The 20,989-nt window shown below is 34.0% G+C and overlaps 1 protein-coding gene across 3 annotated transcripts in view; it reads right to left on the minus strand.

Annotated features, from left to right (window-relative positions):
• Positions 1-20,989, minus strand: part of LOC118193676 (protein Fe65 homolog) — a 146,329-nt gene that overhangs the window by 70,330 nt on the left and 55,010 nt on the right. For all 3 annotated transcript variants that reach the window (XM_085808374.1, XM_085808375.1, XM_085808376.1), the window contains 3 exons: positions 18,200-18,443; positions 10,486-10,716; positions 5,208-5,440 (listed from right to left, as the gene is read on the minus strand). In XM_085808374.1, coding sequence (XP_085664500.1) covers positions 5,208-5,440; positions 10,486-10,716; positions 18,200-18,443 — 708 coding nt within the window. The remainder of the gene's footprint in view (positions 1-5,207; positions 5,441-10,485; positions 10,717-18,199; positions 18,444-20,989) is intronic.

Raw genomic sequence — 20,989 nt, forward strand, 5'->3', positions numbered from 1 at the left:
ATTATCTTTACCCAAACACAATCCCTTTGTTTAGCGATGGTAATGTTTTTGTATGAGGATCATAATATGACTTCTGCTTTGTTCTTTCTTGGTCAATTTTTTCTACTACATTTTTCACAACTTGAGGTTTTAGAAGTTCTTCGGATGAAGGAAGAATCATTCTTGTTCTTCTACTCATAAATTGTTGAGCTGCTGATCCTAACATCTCATTAGTAGGAGTATTTCTATGAGCTAACAATGCTAAATAAGGATCAGCATGATCTGCTTGAGCTTTCTTTAAGAATTTCTTCACCGTTTGTACTGAACGCTCTGCTAATCCATTCAACTGTGGATCGTATGGACTGCTTGATGTATGTTTAAATTGGTATTTCTTTGCAGATTCTGCAAATTCTTTACTTGCGAACTGAGGTTTCACTATCAGATATCACTATCAATGGTATACCGTACCTTGCAAAATGAGATTTCTTCAAATGAGATTTCATGTAACTGATCACTGTTTGACTTCGAGTATCTGGTAACTTGGGAGATTTCAAGAAAGTTGGAATAGTAATCTACAATTAATAAGTATACATCTTTATTAATCTCAAATAAATCTATTGCAACTTTACACCAAGGTAAATCGGGAACTTCATGTGGTACCATAGGCTGTCTTATGTTTTTATTCTGGTATTCATTACATATAGGACATTTTGAAATTTTATCTTCTATCTGCTTGTTCATAAGTGGCCTAATACCTCTTGAAGTGACTGATAAAAGTGGCCCTGTTATACCTATAGCTGAACAGGCTTCCACTCCCAATGAACCGAAGACTGCTGAAGATCGTCTTTCAGGGACTGCTTCTGACAAGGTAGTAAGTACTAGCTCAAAAGATAACTTTTTCTAAGCAGAGAACATTTAATGACTTTTTTCCAGACTGTTCCTGGGAAAAGGTCCAGATATGGAGGATTAATTAAACAAAGAATTAGGGTTTGAGATTCCTTGGTTCAAATCTCAAAAGTGGGAGTATGTTGTGATGTTTCCACCTTGAATTCAGCTTTGCGCATGCATGCACATAATGAAGTTAACTGAAAAGAAAAGATTATGTATGTTTCTCCCGCATGTTTCAGAAGTTATGATGTTATGTATGTTCTTGTTGTTGGCTTGAAAAAATAATAAATGTCCAATTTTGATATTTGCCAATATATTTCTGTAAAACTTGTCTATTGATTAAATATAATAGAAAAATCTGATCCTGAACTCTTGATGTTTTACGTCATTAAACAGTTTCCTCAAATAAGATAATCCAGAAGAAAATAACTGACATATCCCAATGATTCAGGTAAGCACTGTTTTACTTACCTCCTATCTGAATACTTTCACCACACAGAAAGTGCAATAATATTGCCTTTGGGACACAATAGACATGTTTCTCTGATTCATTTTCAACACTTTATGCCCTATTTTTTTGGTGACTTGGTCTCCCACTTCATTGCCTTCAATCACATAGCAGGCTGGTATCCACTGCAGTCTTTCCAACAAACATTAAATATTCTGGGTTTAGTCAGGTACAGTGAATTTTTCCAAAGCTTGGAGAATGAATAATGAGAGTTACTGATTAGCAGACAAAGAATTACAGAGGCAAAAACCTTTTTTGAAACAGCTGACTAAGAATAAATTGCTGAGAAACAAGTTTAACTGTCTCATCTTCTCTACCATTAACTTGTACTAAATAAACCAAGGGAAAAAAAATGAGAAACTATCAGAATAAACTTCAAGCTTCAGCATTTTCTTCAGAAAATATTTTAAAACAATCAGTGTAACCAAGATGAAAGATAGTTTCAGGAAGTAAACGGAGTTGGGTTAAGTAACTGAAGTTTCTAAAGCAACAACCTTTATTTCTTTCTCAAATGAACACTTATCTTTATATGGTACAACAAATCAAGATAACACTGAATAGCATATACAGAGGGTGTTTAGAAAGATTTTGATAAAGAACTTTTTTAAAAAGGAAATGCATTAGAATAAATATTTCTGGCAACAGCTTATTATTTGAAATGAGAAATATCATCTGCTAAATCTAAATTTATTTTTCTTTCAAAATGTTGCATGTACACAAGCTGTGGATTTAAGAATATTTTGTGCTTTCTGAAAAGAAGTATTCCTATTCCAGAATTAAAAAACAGAGAAATGCATAGTATTTAAATTTCTAGAATTCAGAAATATTGAGAAATGATTGTATTAAAATTTCCAAATGCAAGATAAGCAACATTATTAAACGGAAAAGGAAAAACAATCAATCATTTACTCCTGTATGGAAAAAACACTTCAAATGAATACCCGAAAAAGGTACATATTCTTTCTTATGTTTCTAAAGTTAATTGCTGACAACAAGAGAAAATCTACTGCTACAGAAATTGATTGCAACATCTTTAAATACATCTGTAGTAATTATAAATAAAATAATAAACCAAGAACTACAACTGAAAAAGATAAAAAACATAGTGTTCACCAGCTTTTCCTGAGGCATGTGGCTCAATGCAAAACAATTTGTAGAACTCTGTCTGTTTCTGCAAGAGATAAATGGAAATACATCATGACCCTTGCTGACTCGTGAATTTACCTAAATGAATGGAACAACAAAAAAGAAGGGTCTTTTATTCTGAAAAACGAAAAGGAAAAAAAAAGTGTACAAACCCTGGTTCTGTCAATGCAAAGAAAGTTTCAATAAGGGGGTTTATGATTATTGCAGGATTCTCTTACAATGGGAAATTAAAAATAAGAAAAGTGGAAAGAAATGTTAAAATCTACTCAATGTACTATCGAGAGAAAGTTTTACGTCTGATAGTTAAAGAAGAAATTCCATAAAGAAAAAGCAACAGCTGATACTTTGAAAAATACCACTGGATTCCTTGAAAAAATGAAGAGTGACAAAGATATTGCAAATAGACCTTTTCAGCATATTCCTGCGAAGTCCCTTGATGTTTCACCTATGGTCTTTTGAAAGGAGCTCAATCTAAGAGCAAACCCACCACGACTGAAAAGTAGCTGAATAGGAATGGAATTAGATGTGCTTTTTTATTCTTTATAAATTAACTCATCAGTTTGATGTTTAATCTTGAATAATTCTAAATTAATCAGGTAAAATTCCCACCGTTGAAATGGAGATGGAAACACCAATTTGGACTATGCTTGATGCAATAAAAGCTATTGCTGCATTATGGAAATTTGCGTCATCACAACATATACAGAACTATTTTAAGAGCCCAGAGACAGACATTACTCCTGCTGACGAATTAGATGGTAACAACAACATCACTTAACCTGACGAACGGAATATTCTACAATAAGCTGCAAGCCCTGGTGTTAGTTTTGAGGAGTTTGTTAGTATAGATGATGACAGTGCCGAATAAGCTCCAGTGGAATCTGTACAATCAGCTATGACTGAGGTGCAAGAAATGTCATCAGAAGAAAGGGAGAAGGACAGTATGACTCCAACCACTCGCCAGGAAGTGTTGTATACCTTGGACACTTTCAAACCTTTTGCTACAACATTCAAATTGACTGCTAGTTTTACAGAAGCCATGAGTACAGTAGGCTGTGAAGTCACCAAAAATTTTCCTTCCTGTCTGCAACAGCACAATATACGGGAACATTCGGGTATCAGTAAGCATATTTTTTCAAGTTGCAGTACAGTAATTAATGCAGTACTGTAGTGTTTTCTGTTAAGAGATACATCATATAATCTAACATATATGCACCTATTTACTGTAAATAATTAGTATATAGTAAAAATTATTCCAAAAATAAAATTTGAGTACCCAGTTAACATGAACTCTTGATTTTTCGATGCCTTGAGATCCATGTTAACAAGGGTTTACTACATCAAATGACACAATAATATTTAAAAAATATCATAAGTATAGAAAGAACATATCCATGCATTGTTACAATCCTAATATAGCAAAAAAGTACTACAGTCAAAAGTCGTTAATCCGGACTCGTCGGGACTTCGGCGATTGCGGATTATAGATCACCAGTTTAAATCTGATAAGATGGCATGCAGAAATTATAAAATTAAAAATATGAAACTGTAACTTATGAAATAAAGAGCAATTATGATCTAAAGGGTATCAAAATTTACAAAAAAAAAAAACTTAATATTTATTTGTTTACTTTATTAAACATTTCTTTCAATGCACGCATGCGTAAAGCATACATTACGCACAGTCGAAATTAGAAAATTGCAACCAGAAAACTATTTGATGTGTATTCGTGATATTCACAATGACAAGGAATTTGATTTAAATCATATCAAAGATGGAGATTAAACATTTCTTTCAGTGTAAGTTGTTTAAGTTGCTTCGTTTTTTATGTGATAATACATTCTCTTTAAATCTATAAACAGACATAATTTCTTGTTCAGTTACAAAGTTCCGCTGTTCAAGTCCTATAATTGCTGTGTCGAGGAAACCGACTAATTTGTCAATCGAAATTTTTTCGTTTTCAATAACCTCTGTCACTTTCTTTGCTATTGGAAGCGAATTATAATGACGAGGAATTTGATTTAAATCATATCAAAGACGGAGTACATCGAGATGAAATACTACATTTAGTAAGGAATTATAAGCCAAATAAAATAAAAACATCTGCCCTGAAGATAAGGATAGTGCTGACAGATCAACTTCCAGTTCATTGTGCGCTGCGACATCCCCCCCCCCAGCAGAGCAGCATGAAATTGATAAACGGATTTCGGAATGGTTAGAAAAACAAAGGATATGCCTTTATCCATTTTTTTTATGGACATTGAAACATGCTTTCGCTTTGTAGATCCTTTGACAGCTCCAGAATCGGAAATTCTTTATGACATAATTGAAAGTTCAAGCTTACTTTTATAAAATTGCTCTAACAGTTGCAAAATGATAAGTTGCCAAAAATAATAAGCCGGATCTAATTCTAAGATTAAGGAATGACACAATATGCAACATTAACTGAAATAGATAATTAGATAATTTTAGCTTAGCTTATACCGTCCGTTACACATTAAACGCGCATGCGTAAAGGTATTATGCGCATGCGCAAAGGTATTATGCACATGCGTCAACGCATTATGCGTTGAAGCATTCGCAGAAAGTTTGTAGCTGTGAGGTCCAGATTAACGACATTTCACTGTATAATACAACAACACAATTTGATTTTCAGTAGAATCATTAACTAATTTAAATCCTTACCTTCATGTTTTTCCCAACCAGATGGAAGAGAATCACAGTCATTAGCTTCTGAATACAATGTTTTCTCAGAGTTCAAAGTATTACTGAATCTAATAGGAATGCTTAACAGTGACTTCTGATCAAGCACTGGAATGCTTTTCTTGTGTAATACAGAATATGAATTCTGTGAGAAAGATCCTTTTATATGATTTAGTCCATCAGCTTGATTAAAAAATTCTCTATCCTCATAGCATCTAAAAGAAAATGCATGTTAAGCATAATTATTAATTTGGGTCATAACATTTAACCATTTAATAACAGTGCTATTTCTGAATTTCAAATTCAACATCAGATGATTTGGCGACAGAAACCGAATACTTTTTTTATTTACTATACCTCATTTTATTCATTTCTCGACCAAAAGGTTGTGATTCCTTTATAATTAATCCTTAAATCTAATATTATGGGAGAATGCAGATTAACAGAAATAAAAGGTAACAGGTACAGTTCACAATCTTTCTTAGCCCAATAGTTAACACAATAAAATACTGCATGAAAAGGTAAGAAAAATGCCTATGCAGCTTTCAGGCTTTTATTATATCTGAAGATAACACAAGGAATGCTTACAAAATAAACTTGCGTTCAGTCTAATTATTTTAATATTATTCAGGTAAGAATAGCACTAAATGAATGTAGACTATTAAAGATACCATTAATGAAAATATGATTTCAAATGGAACAGAATACAGTAAGTACACTTGATGTGCTTATGTTAAATGTTATGCTGAATCTAGCAAACTGTTAAGCTTTCGTCCCAATTTTGCGATAGAATACACAGGGGTTGTACAAGGGTCTTCCACCCCTCTTCCCCTACCACAACCTCTCGAGACGACTTTCGGCCTGCCGTGTTTTTAGTGTCCCCAAATATTCATGCATTCCCTGGGATTTGAACCTGGACCCACTGTTATGGCAGTGTCACTAAAAACAGCACCAGCCTGGCAGCTCAAGTATATGATAAAGGAATTATTATAGCTATGAAAGAATATTGTCACTGTGAGATGAATAGATAACTATGTAAGGCAGCCCAAATGATGCAGCGAGGTAATGGATTTTCATCTTTGGTGTAATGTAATGTAGGTTATATGAGCATGGCAAAGCATACAAAGGCTATCTGTCTAAATGAAGGATGCCTTCACGGAGCATATTTTAAGGGAATTTGGCTCATTGACCATTGAGATGAATGTTACAGTCTTTATAACATAGATGATACGGATATAAGCAAGGTCAGTACGAGCGTTTTTGGTGTCTGCCTGTGAATTTGAAAATAGGGCCTTTGAAGAATTTTTAGTTTTTACTTTCTTTGCATACTGCAAGAGATTTGAGGGGTCATGGAGGATTCAAGCAATAGAATTCTACTCAAGCTATAATCTATCACTTACATTTTTGTGAGATTTCTTCGAAATGCCAAATTCAACATACATGTAATTTTCATTTGCTAATAATGCAAGATTTTATAGGCTTGTTTTGTGTGTGACACTATCATATTGTTACGAAATGTACAGGCGCGGTAAAATGGCTTTCCTGCAAAGCAGTTTTAGGGTTGCCAGAAAATAGCAAGGAAGCAAGGGTTGCCACATTTGGCGAGAAAATTGGCGATATGCCATGGACGGATGGAGAACCTTCTGGAATGAATTCTTACCGGTTTAGCTCACAATGTTCTCGAACACCAGCCAAAAGCTATATAAACCCTGCTGGTATGCGGAGAGTTAGTATCGAGTTCGTGTCTCGTCTAGCTAGTCAATCCCTGCGATGTCGATTGAGTTGACAGCTGGGTAGCGAGTGCCGAGTGGGTCGTCGAAAGCACCGAAAGAGTCTTGTAGTGTAGTCGCGATTAGTGCATCGTCGAGAGAGCGTGTTGAGCTCCGGGAACAACTGAACAGAAGAGTCAGGAGCTGTGCTCTGTGTGTCGTCGAGTGCATCGCGAGTTGTGGAGAGTCTTGAGTACCTGGAGTTCCGAGAACGACCAAGCAGAGTCAAGAGCTGTACTCTGGTGCTTTGCAGTTAAGCTGTCTCGACCATTCATTACAACCTGATAGTGTGAAGACTGTGTCGCAGATTGTGTCAGCATCTTTATAGTAGTTCTTCGACGACTGTAAAACGTGATTTTGGAGCTGTCCTGATTAATATTGGCTAAGTAAAGTGCGTTTCAATACTTCATCAAGTGTCACCGTTATTCACTCCATATCTACGAACTCCGTATGAACGTAAAGAAAGGAAGAAAATAATGCAACAATTGGTGTCAGAGAAAAAAAAAAAGTAACAATATGTATGATTTCATTTTCTGCATAAAATTTGAGTTTGAAAATAATTATTCTCTGATTGCAGCAACAACAAATAAAATCAGAAGCATTTAAAATTAAATCTTTAGAAAGTATTCAGTTAGTAGGTTAAGGACTCGGAAATTTTAAATTTATCTTTGCTGTAGCTATTGCTTAACGTGTCTTTTTAGTTGTCATTTTTCTACAGACTTTCATTTTCATTTCCTGATTTTTTTTTTTTTTTTTTTTTTATTGAAACTGTTATGTCCTATGTAGAATTTCAACTGCAGCCATAAATTCTTGATTCTTCACTTACTATCTTCATTATTATTATTTCCCCGCTCAGTTTCAAACACATCCCTCACACGAGTATGTGTTCATTCTCTGTTCCAATAAACTGCTTTTTCCCTCCAAGGAATTATAAAATTAGTTTAGATTAAGAAAGAAAGATGATTACAGTGGCTGCATATGTGCTAATTCCATAAATATGTACTAACGACGAGTTCAGACACAACTCCAGAGAAATGAAATCTTGAAGAATTAAAATCTTTCATTCTAAAAGTCGCATTATTCTTTTATTATTTAATTTCAGAGTTTATATACTTATGCTAGTCAGATGTAACTCTGAAAGGCGTGAGATAAAGTCAGTTTTTCTAAAATATTAAAATGATTGTGAATCTCTCAGAACAAAATCTGATTTTAAAATTAGACAGTTGGGAATTTTTTTGTATGACATAATTTGTCTCTCTGTAAAAAAAGTTTTCCTTAAAAGAAAAATTATTTTCTTGTACACGTATGTTTTGAGTGTTAGTTTTTTAAGTGATTATGGCAAAATCTCGAGGGATATCTGCCTAAGGGATGGATGCCTTCGTGGAGGACTTTCTAAGGGCCACCTTGCATGTTACACATGTAAATTGTCCATTATAATTACATTACCATGGCATGATGAACTAACTAGATCTTGGCCCAATTAGAAGTTGTTTGCCCAATTTGTTGGGGTGGTGGGCAATCGGATAGATGGAAATGGGGATGTCAGAAGCTGATGCTGCTAGACGTCTCAATCTCTCTCGCAATGTGGTCTACCAACTATGGAATTAGTTTGAATCCGAATCTGTGTCTAGAAGACATGTTCCAGGCAGACCTAGAGTTACAACACCTGTGGGAGACCATCATTTAGCTCTTTCCACCCGAAGGAGGAGTAACATTACTGTGCCTCAGCTCATGGCAGATCATTTAGTGGCAACAGGAACAAGAATCTCAGCTACTACAGTGTGCAGACACCTGCACAATACAAATCTGTATGCAGGACGACCAGTTGTATGGGTCTCCTTGACCTGAGGACACAGAGGTGCCATTTATATTGGACAAGAGAACACATCTCCTGGACCAGTCTACAATGGGCATCTGTTCTCTTCACAGACAAGTCCAAGTTCACACTGCCGAGTGATTCAAGGTCGTCAGCTGATCTGGAGGGAACAACACACTAGATACAACTAATCCCACATTGTGGAAAAACACAGTTACACAGATGGTGAATAATGGTTTGGGCTGGGATCCCTCTCAGTGGCCACATTGCCCTGTGTGCGTTCCATAGAGGAACTTTGACCGGTGTGAGATATCGAGAGGAGATTCTTGATCAATATGTCTGCCCATATGCAACTGCTATTCATCCTCGATTTCTTCTGATGGACGACAATGCTCAACTGCACCAAACTCGGGTTGCTGAAAAATAGCTTGAGGATCACAGTATGAAGTGGATGAGATGGCCAGACCTAAGTCCTCAAACCCCAGACCTAAGTCCGATAGAGTATATTTGAGACTAACTTGGGAGACAGGTTGCTGCTTTAAGTCCTCCTCCAAGGTCGTTAGATGAGCTTGAACAAGGATTACTCCATATCTGGCCATTGCTTACCATTTCACTGACCAACAACTTAACTGACAGAATGGAACGTCACTGCCGCAAATGTATTGCAGCTAGGGGTGGAAACATTCCTTATTAGAACCCTTTTTGTAATGTTACTACCCCATTTTTCCTCAAAAAACTGTGATATACTGTTTCTCCAAAATTGGATTTCTCTGCCAAGAGTGCAATTTTCTATTGTAATTCACATTTGTGTTGAACTTTAAAAACATTTTATGCCACATTCATTAAAGAACTGAGCATGTCCTATAAATTAATTGTTCCTGTGTTGCTTCATTCTCAAATTAGACACAAAAAACATGATGTTCCTTAACTTTTGGAGGGCAGTATATATGACATTGAAGTATTCGAGGAGAAAAGATAACTTATGAATCTTATCTTGCTTTATGTAGTCAGCATCCACTTTTGGACCGAAAAAAAAGCTCTCTTAAAAACATGATGTTATGGATGGTATGTTTCTGAATGGACCCGCAATAACAATGTCTGCATGGCATTTTCAATTTGTCTTTTTTGCACAGCTGATCCACATACAGATTTTAATGAAGTCACGCTCACCAAGCTCAGCAGAAAATGCAATCTTGACATATGTTTTCATAATACTCTAACAATTTGAAGACGCAGGCCCCTGTTGTTCGAGGGGGGGGTCCAAAGGTGCATAAAGCAAGAACCATTTTGAATAAAATTCACACATTTATTCATTCTTGCAGTTTTTTTAATAAATTATATTAATGGCAATAGTAACGATGTACTATGATCACAAAATTCATGATTACCTTTGATAAGACTTAGGAGCTAACTGACACATGTTAATATAAGTATGCTTCTTTGACTGTGAATAGCACATAACTTCTCCCAAAATAGGGGGGAAATTTGTTAGAAAGTTTGCTTTTGTAGCGGAAAATACATTATTACATACTTTAACACAAAAAAGTATGCAAAGAAACAAATATAATTTACTTGAAAATGTAAAATTAACACAAAATGCAGCATTAAACAATTTATTTATGAAAATGATCTCGCAAATTAATTAATACACGTGATTTTAATAAAAAAGGCTTACTTTTCAAATACATTTGATTCAGAAGAAAGGTTGCCGTCAGAGGAATATGCAGCTTGGCATGCTGCTGGTTTCTTCTGTTTTTGAGAAGCTGATTCAAGACTAATGCAGTATTCTAAGAAACTTGACCTTTTCCCCATATCCTTATTATCATTTGAGTCAAAAATTGAATTACCATTATCAACAGCTTGGAAAAGTTCTGGCTCACTAGGATTTAAACTTTCTGGTTCGTTTCTGAAAAATAACAGCACACACATACACACAAATACTAAAGTAATTTAAAGAGCTCAAGCACATTTAAAAAGCTTAAATAATGACCTAAACAATGCAATAGGATTTTTTTCAAAATTATGATATTTTTAATTTGAAGATTTTTGAAAGGCTAGTTTTAAAAACTTGCTCCTTTTGCCCCCAAGCTTTCTTTTTTAAACTAATAAGTTTATTTTGTTTCAAGATCTCAGATCACCCTATAAGCTGAATTCGGATTTTGTAACTTTGGTTGCTTACTCTGCTTCCACTTCTTTTACTGTTTAACTGAAATCGTATTTTTGCCTTAAATGTATGCACATGCAATGGGCACCTCTTTTTATTTCTTGAGTTTTTTTGTTCATTTTATATACTTTGATGCAACCTACTCTTATTTAAAATTCATTCTTTGAAGTCTACTTCTTACACTGAAAAAACTTCCAATTATGCCAAAAAGATAAAGAACAGGAATTAAGACCAAGAATGTAAATTTAAACCAAGTACATGATCTTTATAAAAAAGCCTATTAATTTTAAATAGAAAAGAAGAATTTTAGCTGTTTTATATCAAAAATTAATATTACAAATAAAAATGAAGATATACATCTAAAATTCAATCAGATTTAAAAACTAACTGTTCAGATTTTCAGACTGACCTAAGAAACTATATATAAATATAAAAACACAAATTGAAGTAAAATACAAAGAAGTTATATGAAGAAAAGAATAATACTCCAGCAGTTTTCTAAATGCAACATCTCCATTAAGTGAAATTTGCAACAGAGTAGGCTTGTATTTATGTATGTGTGTTTACATAAAGGGACTATCATATCTAGCAACGCGAACGGCTATGCAGGACATTTCCAAGAAATCTAGTAGCATTAATTTAAATGGGAGGTTTCCGAAAACTGTGCCGTATAGCTGAGGAAAATATGTCCTGGCTATAAAGAACAATTTGAAACTTTTCCAAAAATGTTTCATTCGCAGCTGTGTTCCGCGTAGAAATCAACCAATCAGACGAAAGTTCTGCTTCTGAAGGATCACGGGTAATTTTCAATATGACGATGGCTGCAACTGTGAGATCCTGAATGGTGGAAACAGCAGCCGATTTAATTCAAGAAATACGGAAAAGGTCGTATATACTCGTATATATTGTTGTTTTCTTGTAGTATAACTGTCTAAGTCATTTTTAAAATGTTTATACATTCATTAAATTTAAAATTGTGGACATTTCAGAGTAGACAGTATTTTATGACGTGATTGGTGATGACGTGCCATTTCTGATGATTTGTTTACAAATTATTCGTTGCCAAAAGTTTGCCAAATTTGTCATATTTTGTGCTGATCGTGTGAAAAGAAATGGTATTCTTATACAATAGAATTTTTTTATTAAATTTAAGGTGAATAATTTTTTTTAAAATCTGTTTGTATATGTGCGACTTTACTTTTCTGCTAATTACTTTTACTACATTTAACATGAAATTGCTTGAACAGCAATTATGTATATTTATTAAAACATAGATTATGTAATAATGAGGATACACATTAAATTTGTATGCTATTATCTTCATGTTATGAATGAAATGCTTTTTACATTATAAACACATCAAGAACTATATTTGTATTATTATGAATGATGAAAAACTTTTGTATATACAATCATTAATATAAATCTTATTCATTACATTAATACTAAGAAACATATACCAATGCCTCTCTATGTGTATGTAAATATATGACTTATTAGATGCGTGCATATATATTATCAATACAAAAATGAACATGGCCAAAAAATTTATTTGAAGTTACTTCTAATTCATATAACGATAATGTAATTGCCAGCAACTGTAGTCATCAGTTCTTTGCACATTATCATGGATATGGAATACACAGTTGAAAAATAATTGAAATGCATTTTATGCAATAATTTAGTCATTAAATTTAGCCCCATTTACACACAAACTTTGCATTTGTAATTTACTTAGCAATTTAAATAAAAAAACTAAGCAAGTAGCCTTTGCGAAATATTTTAACATTTTGGGAATAAAATAAATATTTTTCACTCACCACAAAACATATATCAATAAACGACATTATATTGTGTACATAAAAGTTATTAAATAAATATATGGATACAAATATATTGTTTACAATAATAAAATCATAAATAATGACAAATCACAGACTATATGATGTAAAAGTATTCACAAAAATATACACAACAGATCATTAGAAGAATTGGCGTAAAAAATATACAATTACTTTTAAGTAACAATTAATGCAATAAACACATGCCATTTTGACATGGTATTGAGCCAAAACATTAAAATAACTACAAAATATATTTTACACATACATGGAATTTGAAAGCAAACGTCTCTTTCGTCAATCTGAACAATAACTTATTACTGTTTGGCTTTCAAGTATGTTTACCAAAAGCGAAGGTAACCCAGTTTCGTGGAATGCAGATTTGAGAAATGTTTCTTTCGACATCCTGTTCCGGCAACAAATAGCATACGTGATAGGGATTTAAGTGTGCAATGTACACTGCGAAAAAAAAAAGGGGGGCAGCTCTATATCTCCTGTTCTATTGGGCCGGTTGACAAAATTCAAATTGCGTTTTTCATGTCTCGAAAGTGCGACTTAGGATATATATTAGGTTTATATATAGGATTGTTCTAACATATGTATTTTGACACAAAATAGGACTTTTCTGAAATAAAATACCAATTTTTTCCCCATATTTCGATTCTACAACTCAAATTATACCAAACTACCAAGTTTTGTAAAAATCACGATGATTAGTTTTTAAAAAATTAGCTCTCAAAATTTTAGCTCCTCAATGTGAATTGAGTTTGGTATATATTTATTAATCTCTTTTTTTATTAAAATTATTTGATTTTTCCTTTAACATTATGAAATTCAGGTTCATTCCAAATAAAATTTACCCATTTTTTATGATTTACTTTTAAAATTTGTATTTTTTAATATTTTTTACAAATTTAAAAAAAATTTTGAATTATAAACTATAAAATTTTTAACATCATTTTAAAGTAGACGTATTTCTAAGCATACCTGCAAAAAATTACAGTTTTTTATTCAAAATGTCCGAAGATATGCGTGAATTTATATATTGGCACGTTTTGAAATTTGGCATATTTATTGAAAGCGATAAAATATCAAATGTGGTTTAGACACTTTCATTTGAAAATTATTTGAAATTAAATGAACAATGTGACTTTTTTCCTCTCATGCACAATGTGAAAAGGTAGGAATGAAGTGCCTTTTTTTTCACTCTGGCACAATGGAAGGGAAAGGAAAATAGGTTGCTATATATTTAGAAGTTCGCCAAGTGAATTATTCTTGGCGTAAACTGAAAAAAATTGTGACAAGACAAATTTTTGAATTTTTTCATAAATTTTGCATCAAATTTTAGAAAATTAAATATCTAGCCATAATTTGAGTCATAGAATTGAAATATGGAAAAAAAAATTGGTATGCTATCTCAGGAAAAGTCCGATTTTGTCTCAAAATACCTATGCTAAAACAATGCTATATAAACTTTTTTGCAAAAAATCGAAGCACCTGGAAGGAAGTGGTTATTTTTGATGAAATTGAATATGTGTATAGCTCATACACAGATAATAAAATGATTAAAAAAACCAAGGTCATAGTACCTGTTCATGGCATACAATCACCCATTGAGTGTTCAAATCAGTAGTTGGTCGAACCACCCTAGCGGCAATGAATGCTTGAATTTGTAGAGGCAAGGAGTGGTAGAGGTTCCTAATGTCATCCGGCGACACATTCTGCCAGACATTCATCAGTCGTCACTCCAGATCTGCGATATTTTGTGATGCTCGAATCTGGCGGCCTACCATGTTCCAGACACGCTTGATTGGTGAAGGTTTGGTGACGTTGCTCGCCAAGGAAGAGTATCAACCACACAGAGACAGTCCAGAGATATATGAACGGTACGTGGCCTGTCATTACCCTGTTGGAAAAAGGCCACAGGATGACGTGCCATGAAAGGTAATGCAACCGGCCACAGGATGGTATCAACATATCATTGAGCTCTTAAAGATGTATGGAGGATGACTAAAGATGACCTGCTGTCATAAGAAATAGCATCCCACTCCATCACACCAGGGGTTATGGCTGTATGCCTTTGTGAAACAAGGTTTGATTGGGACTGCTAGCCCCGTCCTCTCCAGACACGAACACGGTGGTTATCTGCTTCAAGAGTGAAGTGGGATGCATGGCTGAACACTATACGATGCCAGTCTGATGGCAGTCATGATGATCGGCTGCGACACCACTCCAGACGTCTCTGCCGATGTTGTGGGGCCAAAGAAAAATGTCTTAAAGGCCTTTGTGAGCGTAGCCCCGCCTCAGACAAGCACCGTGAGATGGCTGAACAGTACCATGGGAGGTACAGCTTCACGCAACCCTACAATGCGATCACGTTCTAAGTCGTTTAGTTGTCTGTAAAGTCTTCGATATCATCATAGTGGCATCTTTAGTTGCTTCTTTATGGAATTACAATGGCAGGAACAAAAAAGATAAATTTTCCGCCTGTTAGTGGTTTTATACTTTGCAAATTGTGCAATAGAAATGAGCGCTATAGTCAAATTCCTGTTCATTTACCTTGAAACTTTGATCATTTGCATGTTCGATCAAGATGTTTTTGCATACCAAATTTCATCATGATCGCAAAAGTCGTTCTTGGTGCTTAGGTTTTTTTGCAAAAGAATGTATAAATCTTATTATATATCAAGTCGTGCTTTCGAGACATGAAAACCATAATTTGAATTTTGTTAATCGGCCTAGTAATACGGGAGATATAGAACTGTCTCCGCCCTTTTTTTTTTTTTTTTTGCTCAGTGTACATATATACAGATACACACATACATACAAAAAATAATCTATATACAGGGTGGCCATTAAAAAAACCTCCCCCGATATAACAACCCCTAGTGATCTATCCACTCAAACATAGACAAGTCGGAAATGAAAGTTCAGATCTTGACTTTTCCGCAGGAATTGTTATTGGTACTCATTACGGAGATAAACAAATAAATTCTGTGTAACTAACATAAAAGGACTGATGAACTACATTCTTACTGCAGAGGGAAGATCTTAAAAAAAACTACAGTAGAGCACCATTTATGTGGCTTTCAAGGGACCATTCACAAATGACATACAAATGAGACAAATGTAGAAATGAAACTTTATGATGAGAAATGCATATATCTGTAAAATTTTCCTACTATTAACCTACTGTTGATACAAGGGTCTTCAAATAAAAGCAAAACTACAGTTGGTTTCAGAAATGGTTTAATGATATTAATAAAATTTAGTATACAAAAGAAAGAAGTAATTCAGATGTAACAGTTGCATTTTGTGATATTATTTTGAGAACTGTCAATTTAATTGCAGAAATTACTTAATTTTTCTCACGTTTATTTTTAACATTGGAAGCAATAACTACATCTCCATTTACTTAGGATATTTTATAACTTTCAACAGAGGCTTTTACCTTAACTCTAGAAGTATTTACTTCTTCCTTACAAAATATAAGAAGTGGTCAATGATTCTTGCTAAACATTTCTCTAAAGATAACACAATGTGTACATATATATTTCAGATTATTTTATTCTTCCAGTATTATGTTGGAATTGCTTCATTTTTTCCGTCCTTTTAGCTATCTTTCCAAGATAATAATAAATATGAACAATATGTTCAACCACACTTACTAGCAAAGAAACTGACCCGTTTTTACTGCTAAATTTAAGAGGTGACAGATGCATTTCATAATTTGCAAATATGAATTTTCTTTCATTTTTTTTTTTTTAATGCTTACAACATCAGTCTTCAAGCCTACAGTTCCTGGTGCATTTCTGGCATGGCAGTAAGTGCTAAGCAATTATCCTGACGAATTGCACTTTCTTTTAAAGTTTAAATAATTAGCTGGGCTATTATTAAAGCCTCTCAAATCTCATCAAAAGTGGGGACAGAAAGTAAACTATACTAAATTTCTGATGACTCTGGAATTTGTTTTTATTTTTTTAAAGGATACAGTTTCAAATCAGTATTATTGCTTCCATCTGTAGAAAGGCAGAATGGAACTGTTTAAATGCAACCAATAACTCAAGTTTTATTTTTCATACACATTTCTTCTACAGTTGCAGCCATTTTTGTCTTTGCACTTGAGAATTTCTTAGCGATTTTACTGCTTGGAAACATTTTTTTTTTGAAAAAAGCTGCAAAATGCAGTGGCAGATTATGCTCCAGTAAAATCGCAGAAAACAGGTATTCTGCATTAATAACTTCTTGGTCCTTTGTTTCCACAGAAAAACTGAATTTTGTTTTTCAGTACAACTCATGTTCTCCTTGTGTATGCACATGCTTAAGAGCATCAACCCTTCCATCATGCGAAATTGAATTGCAATGAAAAATTGCAATGACAAATGATAAAAATTGGAATATTACATTTTTTGATGAAATAATAGCAGGAAAGTCAGGTATGTACGATTTTTGAAAGTACATGAGTGTTTTACTTTTTTCGTAGACATAACTAAGACAAAGATCGCAGTTTCTTAAACTGTTTCTGGGAAGCACATGAAACTTACGCTGCTCACTGGCGAGACAAATGAAATAAACAAACTTAATCTTGCTTTGTGCTCATTGATTACTATGGCGATGACCCACAGTGGTGCTTGATTCTCATTGGAGAAATGGAACATGACATGGTTACATTAACTATATTTTAAGTTAAATGCAAACAAGGTAATTTTTTCAATAATAAAAATTAGATATCAAAATGTATTTTTCATACACTTCTGATTTGCTGTTAAAGACTAAAATTAATTTCAGGGATTTTTACAACACTAACTAACACTATGCAGCCTTTCATAGTCTGAAATAAAATAAACATGTTACCCTTTATTGGATTAAGAGGAAAACATTAACAAAAAACATGAAAATTTAAGGAAACTGCAGCAACGTGCTAGCCTCCTGCAGAGATCTCCTTTAATAGTCATGGGATTTTTTTAAGGTTTGTTGAAAATAGACATAAAAATGCTGAAAGTCAAGAAGTTTTACAAAAAAATAAAATTATTTTAACAATGCACACACAAAAGGAAAAAAAAAGTAAAATTGTAACAAATACAGTATATACAAAGAAACATTTGAAAAAGATTCAAGTACCTCTAAAGCTTGAGTACCTTTGAAACTAAAAAAAAATGCTACCCAAATATTCATTGTTACATTAAATATTTGAATATGACAAATTACACAAGGGCTATTACCCTAAAGAAAAGGATGTTGCATAAAGATAATGAACAGCATTACCCAGCTGAGTAAATAGAAACTATAACAGGATAGAGAGTTTCACATTTCCAAAAAGTTTGGGGTAGCACTTAAAAAAAAAAGTTTTTACAATATTAAATTATATAAACTTATATACTTACAAATTATTTTCTGTGCTTTCAGTAAGCATTGGGGTAGTTTCTAAGTCAACATCAACACCCATAGACACAGGATCCAAGCTTGCATATTTACGACGATTTCGAATTCCGGGCCTACGAGATACTCGGCACGCAATATCTAATCCCTCATAAAGTTCATCAGAATCATCCTGCACCTCAACGTTGCAATTCTCATCTGATGCAGTTAGCTTATAATTTGGATTAGAATAACTGAGGAGGCCATTTTCTAAAAGGGAATATACTGTTATAAAATTTACCTACATAAATATTTATTTTTACACTAATTATTATTAAAGCTAAAAAAGAACCAAAAATAAAGGACATTTTACAAGTGTGTTTACAGATAAACCTAAATATACTACTCACAAAAATTAGAGGGTCATTAAAAATATGCTCACTGATTTAAGTTTTCAACCAGTGTCCAACTGCATAATTATTAAGTTAATTATCTGCAAGTGAATGCAAAAATGGACTACACTGTGCATACGCCAGCACATAATAAATGCAAATTAGTGATTGATAACATGCCGTGCAATAGATAAATGCTTGAATTCAAGTATACAGTGTTATCTAAAATTAATGTGGTTTCTTAAAGTGATTAGTGTTCATTAGTTATGGCTCCAAGGTATTATTTAAAGTAAAAGGCAAAAGTGGCAGTTAATTGATAGATGAATCAGGGAAGTAAATGAAAACTGAGTTTGCCCAAGATTTGATCATACTTTGAAGTGTAATATTAAAGACTTCGGACTACTTTTTCAGCAGCAAATCCGTTAATGCAAGGCCCGGTATGCAGCAGCCAAGAGCAACAACCGCATCTCAATACCATTTTTCTATGTTTTTCAACTACAACAAGGCTGCCACAGGGACACAAATCAGCCATTTTACTGTTGCATGAAGTTGACTTCATGAGGTTGGACTTTAAGTGAAAAAAACCAATGGTCTGTGTCTTGCTCACTTGATCTTCCAAAGGGACTTATTCAAAATAGTGATGTCATCATGTTCATTGGTGCCAAGCGAAATGGTATATGACTATACCATTTACTCTTCAGTCCAGATACAGCTTAAATTATGATTCTCAGCATGTTTCAAATCTGGATGGAGAGAGGAAAATGCAACTTGCCTTCCCTTATTCAAGAAACACTCCCATTTTCATGGAAGCAATTGCATGCTTTAAAACAGAATCATAAAATATAGCTGCATTCCTCTGATGGAGGTTCTGTAACTGGTTAGAAATATGTAGATGAGGTTTTAGAACCCCACACAAGTCTGTTTAGGAATACTTTTAGACCAGACTTTTTACTAATGAAAGGAGAATGCTCCTCCATATCGGGCATCTATACTGTCAGAATTCAGTTAGCTTACTCATCACATTTGAATCTGACTGAGCACACATGGAATGCTTTAAGCTGCACTCCAAATTATAGCATACCAAATGCCTCCTCACATCCTCCAGGATCTAATAAGTGCATTTGTAGAAGAGTAGCATACAATTTCACAAAATCTAATCTAAACTTTGATAAATTCTACGTAATCCAGACGTAAGGTATGTATTTTTGTGAGATGCGGCTGTACACCATGTTTAAAAAAAAAAAAAAAAAAAAAAAAAAGAGAGAGATTTGTTACAAAACAGAGAAGATCATTTTTCTATAATCATAAATTTGACTTGACTAAATTGACAGACTAATTGACTATTTCGAGACTTGACTAATTGACTATTTTGAGATTAATTTCTGTTAGCTAATGCTTTGGCATGAAGCATTTATCTAATTTTTGAAAAAGTTTTATTTCTGTCAATATCCTTTAATTTAACCAGAGTAAAATTAACAACCTGATTCACTTTGTCTTACCTGTACAAAATAAATCATTATAAAGAGCTATAATTATTCCTTAAATTATTTCTAAAGACAGCATCATATAATACTTTAAAGAAGAGCTATAAGAAAGTTCACATAAATATTACAAAACACTCATTGCTGACAATATACATACAGCAAATTAGCAACATATTTGTACCTCTTTTATTCAAGTATCTTTTATTCTTTTATTCAAGTGTACCTCTTTTATTCAAGTTTACACATTTGTCAAATATTCCATAATTAATTAACTTACAAATTAGGTCACATTAAAATCATCAATGCCTTTGCCAGGAATTATCAGCAGGACACATTAAAAATCCTCAATGTCTTTGTCAGGATTTGAATGATGGATTATCCGAATGCTAGTCAGACATACTTTAAGCCAAAACAGCATGCATGGGGAAAGGAAGATGATAATTTCTTATATTCTCCCCCACTTAAAAGATGACTAGAAAAAAAGAGGAACAAGATGCACTCAGCAAAAATTCAGGAAGTGATCCATCACTGTCCATCCTTCTACAGTCTAGAACAACTCCCCCCCGGGGGTCGACGTAGAGAACTCTGCGAAGCTACTGGCTAGGATCTGTACCTAGGCAGTCTCGGCCACGGGGGTATAAAATTTATGAACTTGGTGGTTCTGAAGGCTCTGGGAAAGGTCACTTATTGGCCGGCCTCGGAGTCTGGCACGTCCTAGCGCGGCGTGGTGCTAGTAACCCGTGGGGTTTTCCCCCGGGGTCGCTGGGTAATGTCCCGCTGCGACGGGCTCGCCCGAGCGACTGGCAGGAGCAATTGACGACCGGTGCTGCCTGGTGACGTATCCAGGTGGTGCGCGGCTCTGCTGGAGGGTAATAGTGGAGGTTGAACCTCCACGACGTGCCCGAAGGTAGAGTCGACCTGTAGTGAGTTTTAGTTCTCG

Source organism: Stegodyphus dumicola, chromosome X1 (genome assembly GCF_044657685.1).
Source record: "Stegodyphus dumicola isolate Sdum_Otavi_A_Nest chromosome X1, ASM4465768v1".
Taxonomy (NCBI): Eukaryota; Metazoa; Arthropoda; class Arachnida; order Araneae; family Eresidae; genus Stegodyphus; species Stegodyphus dumicola.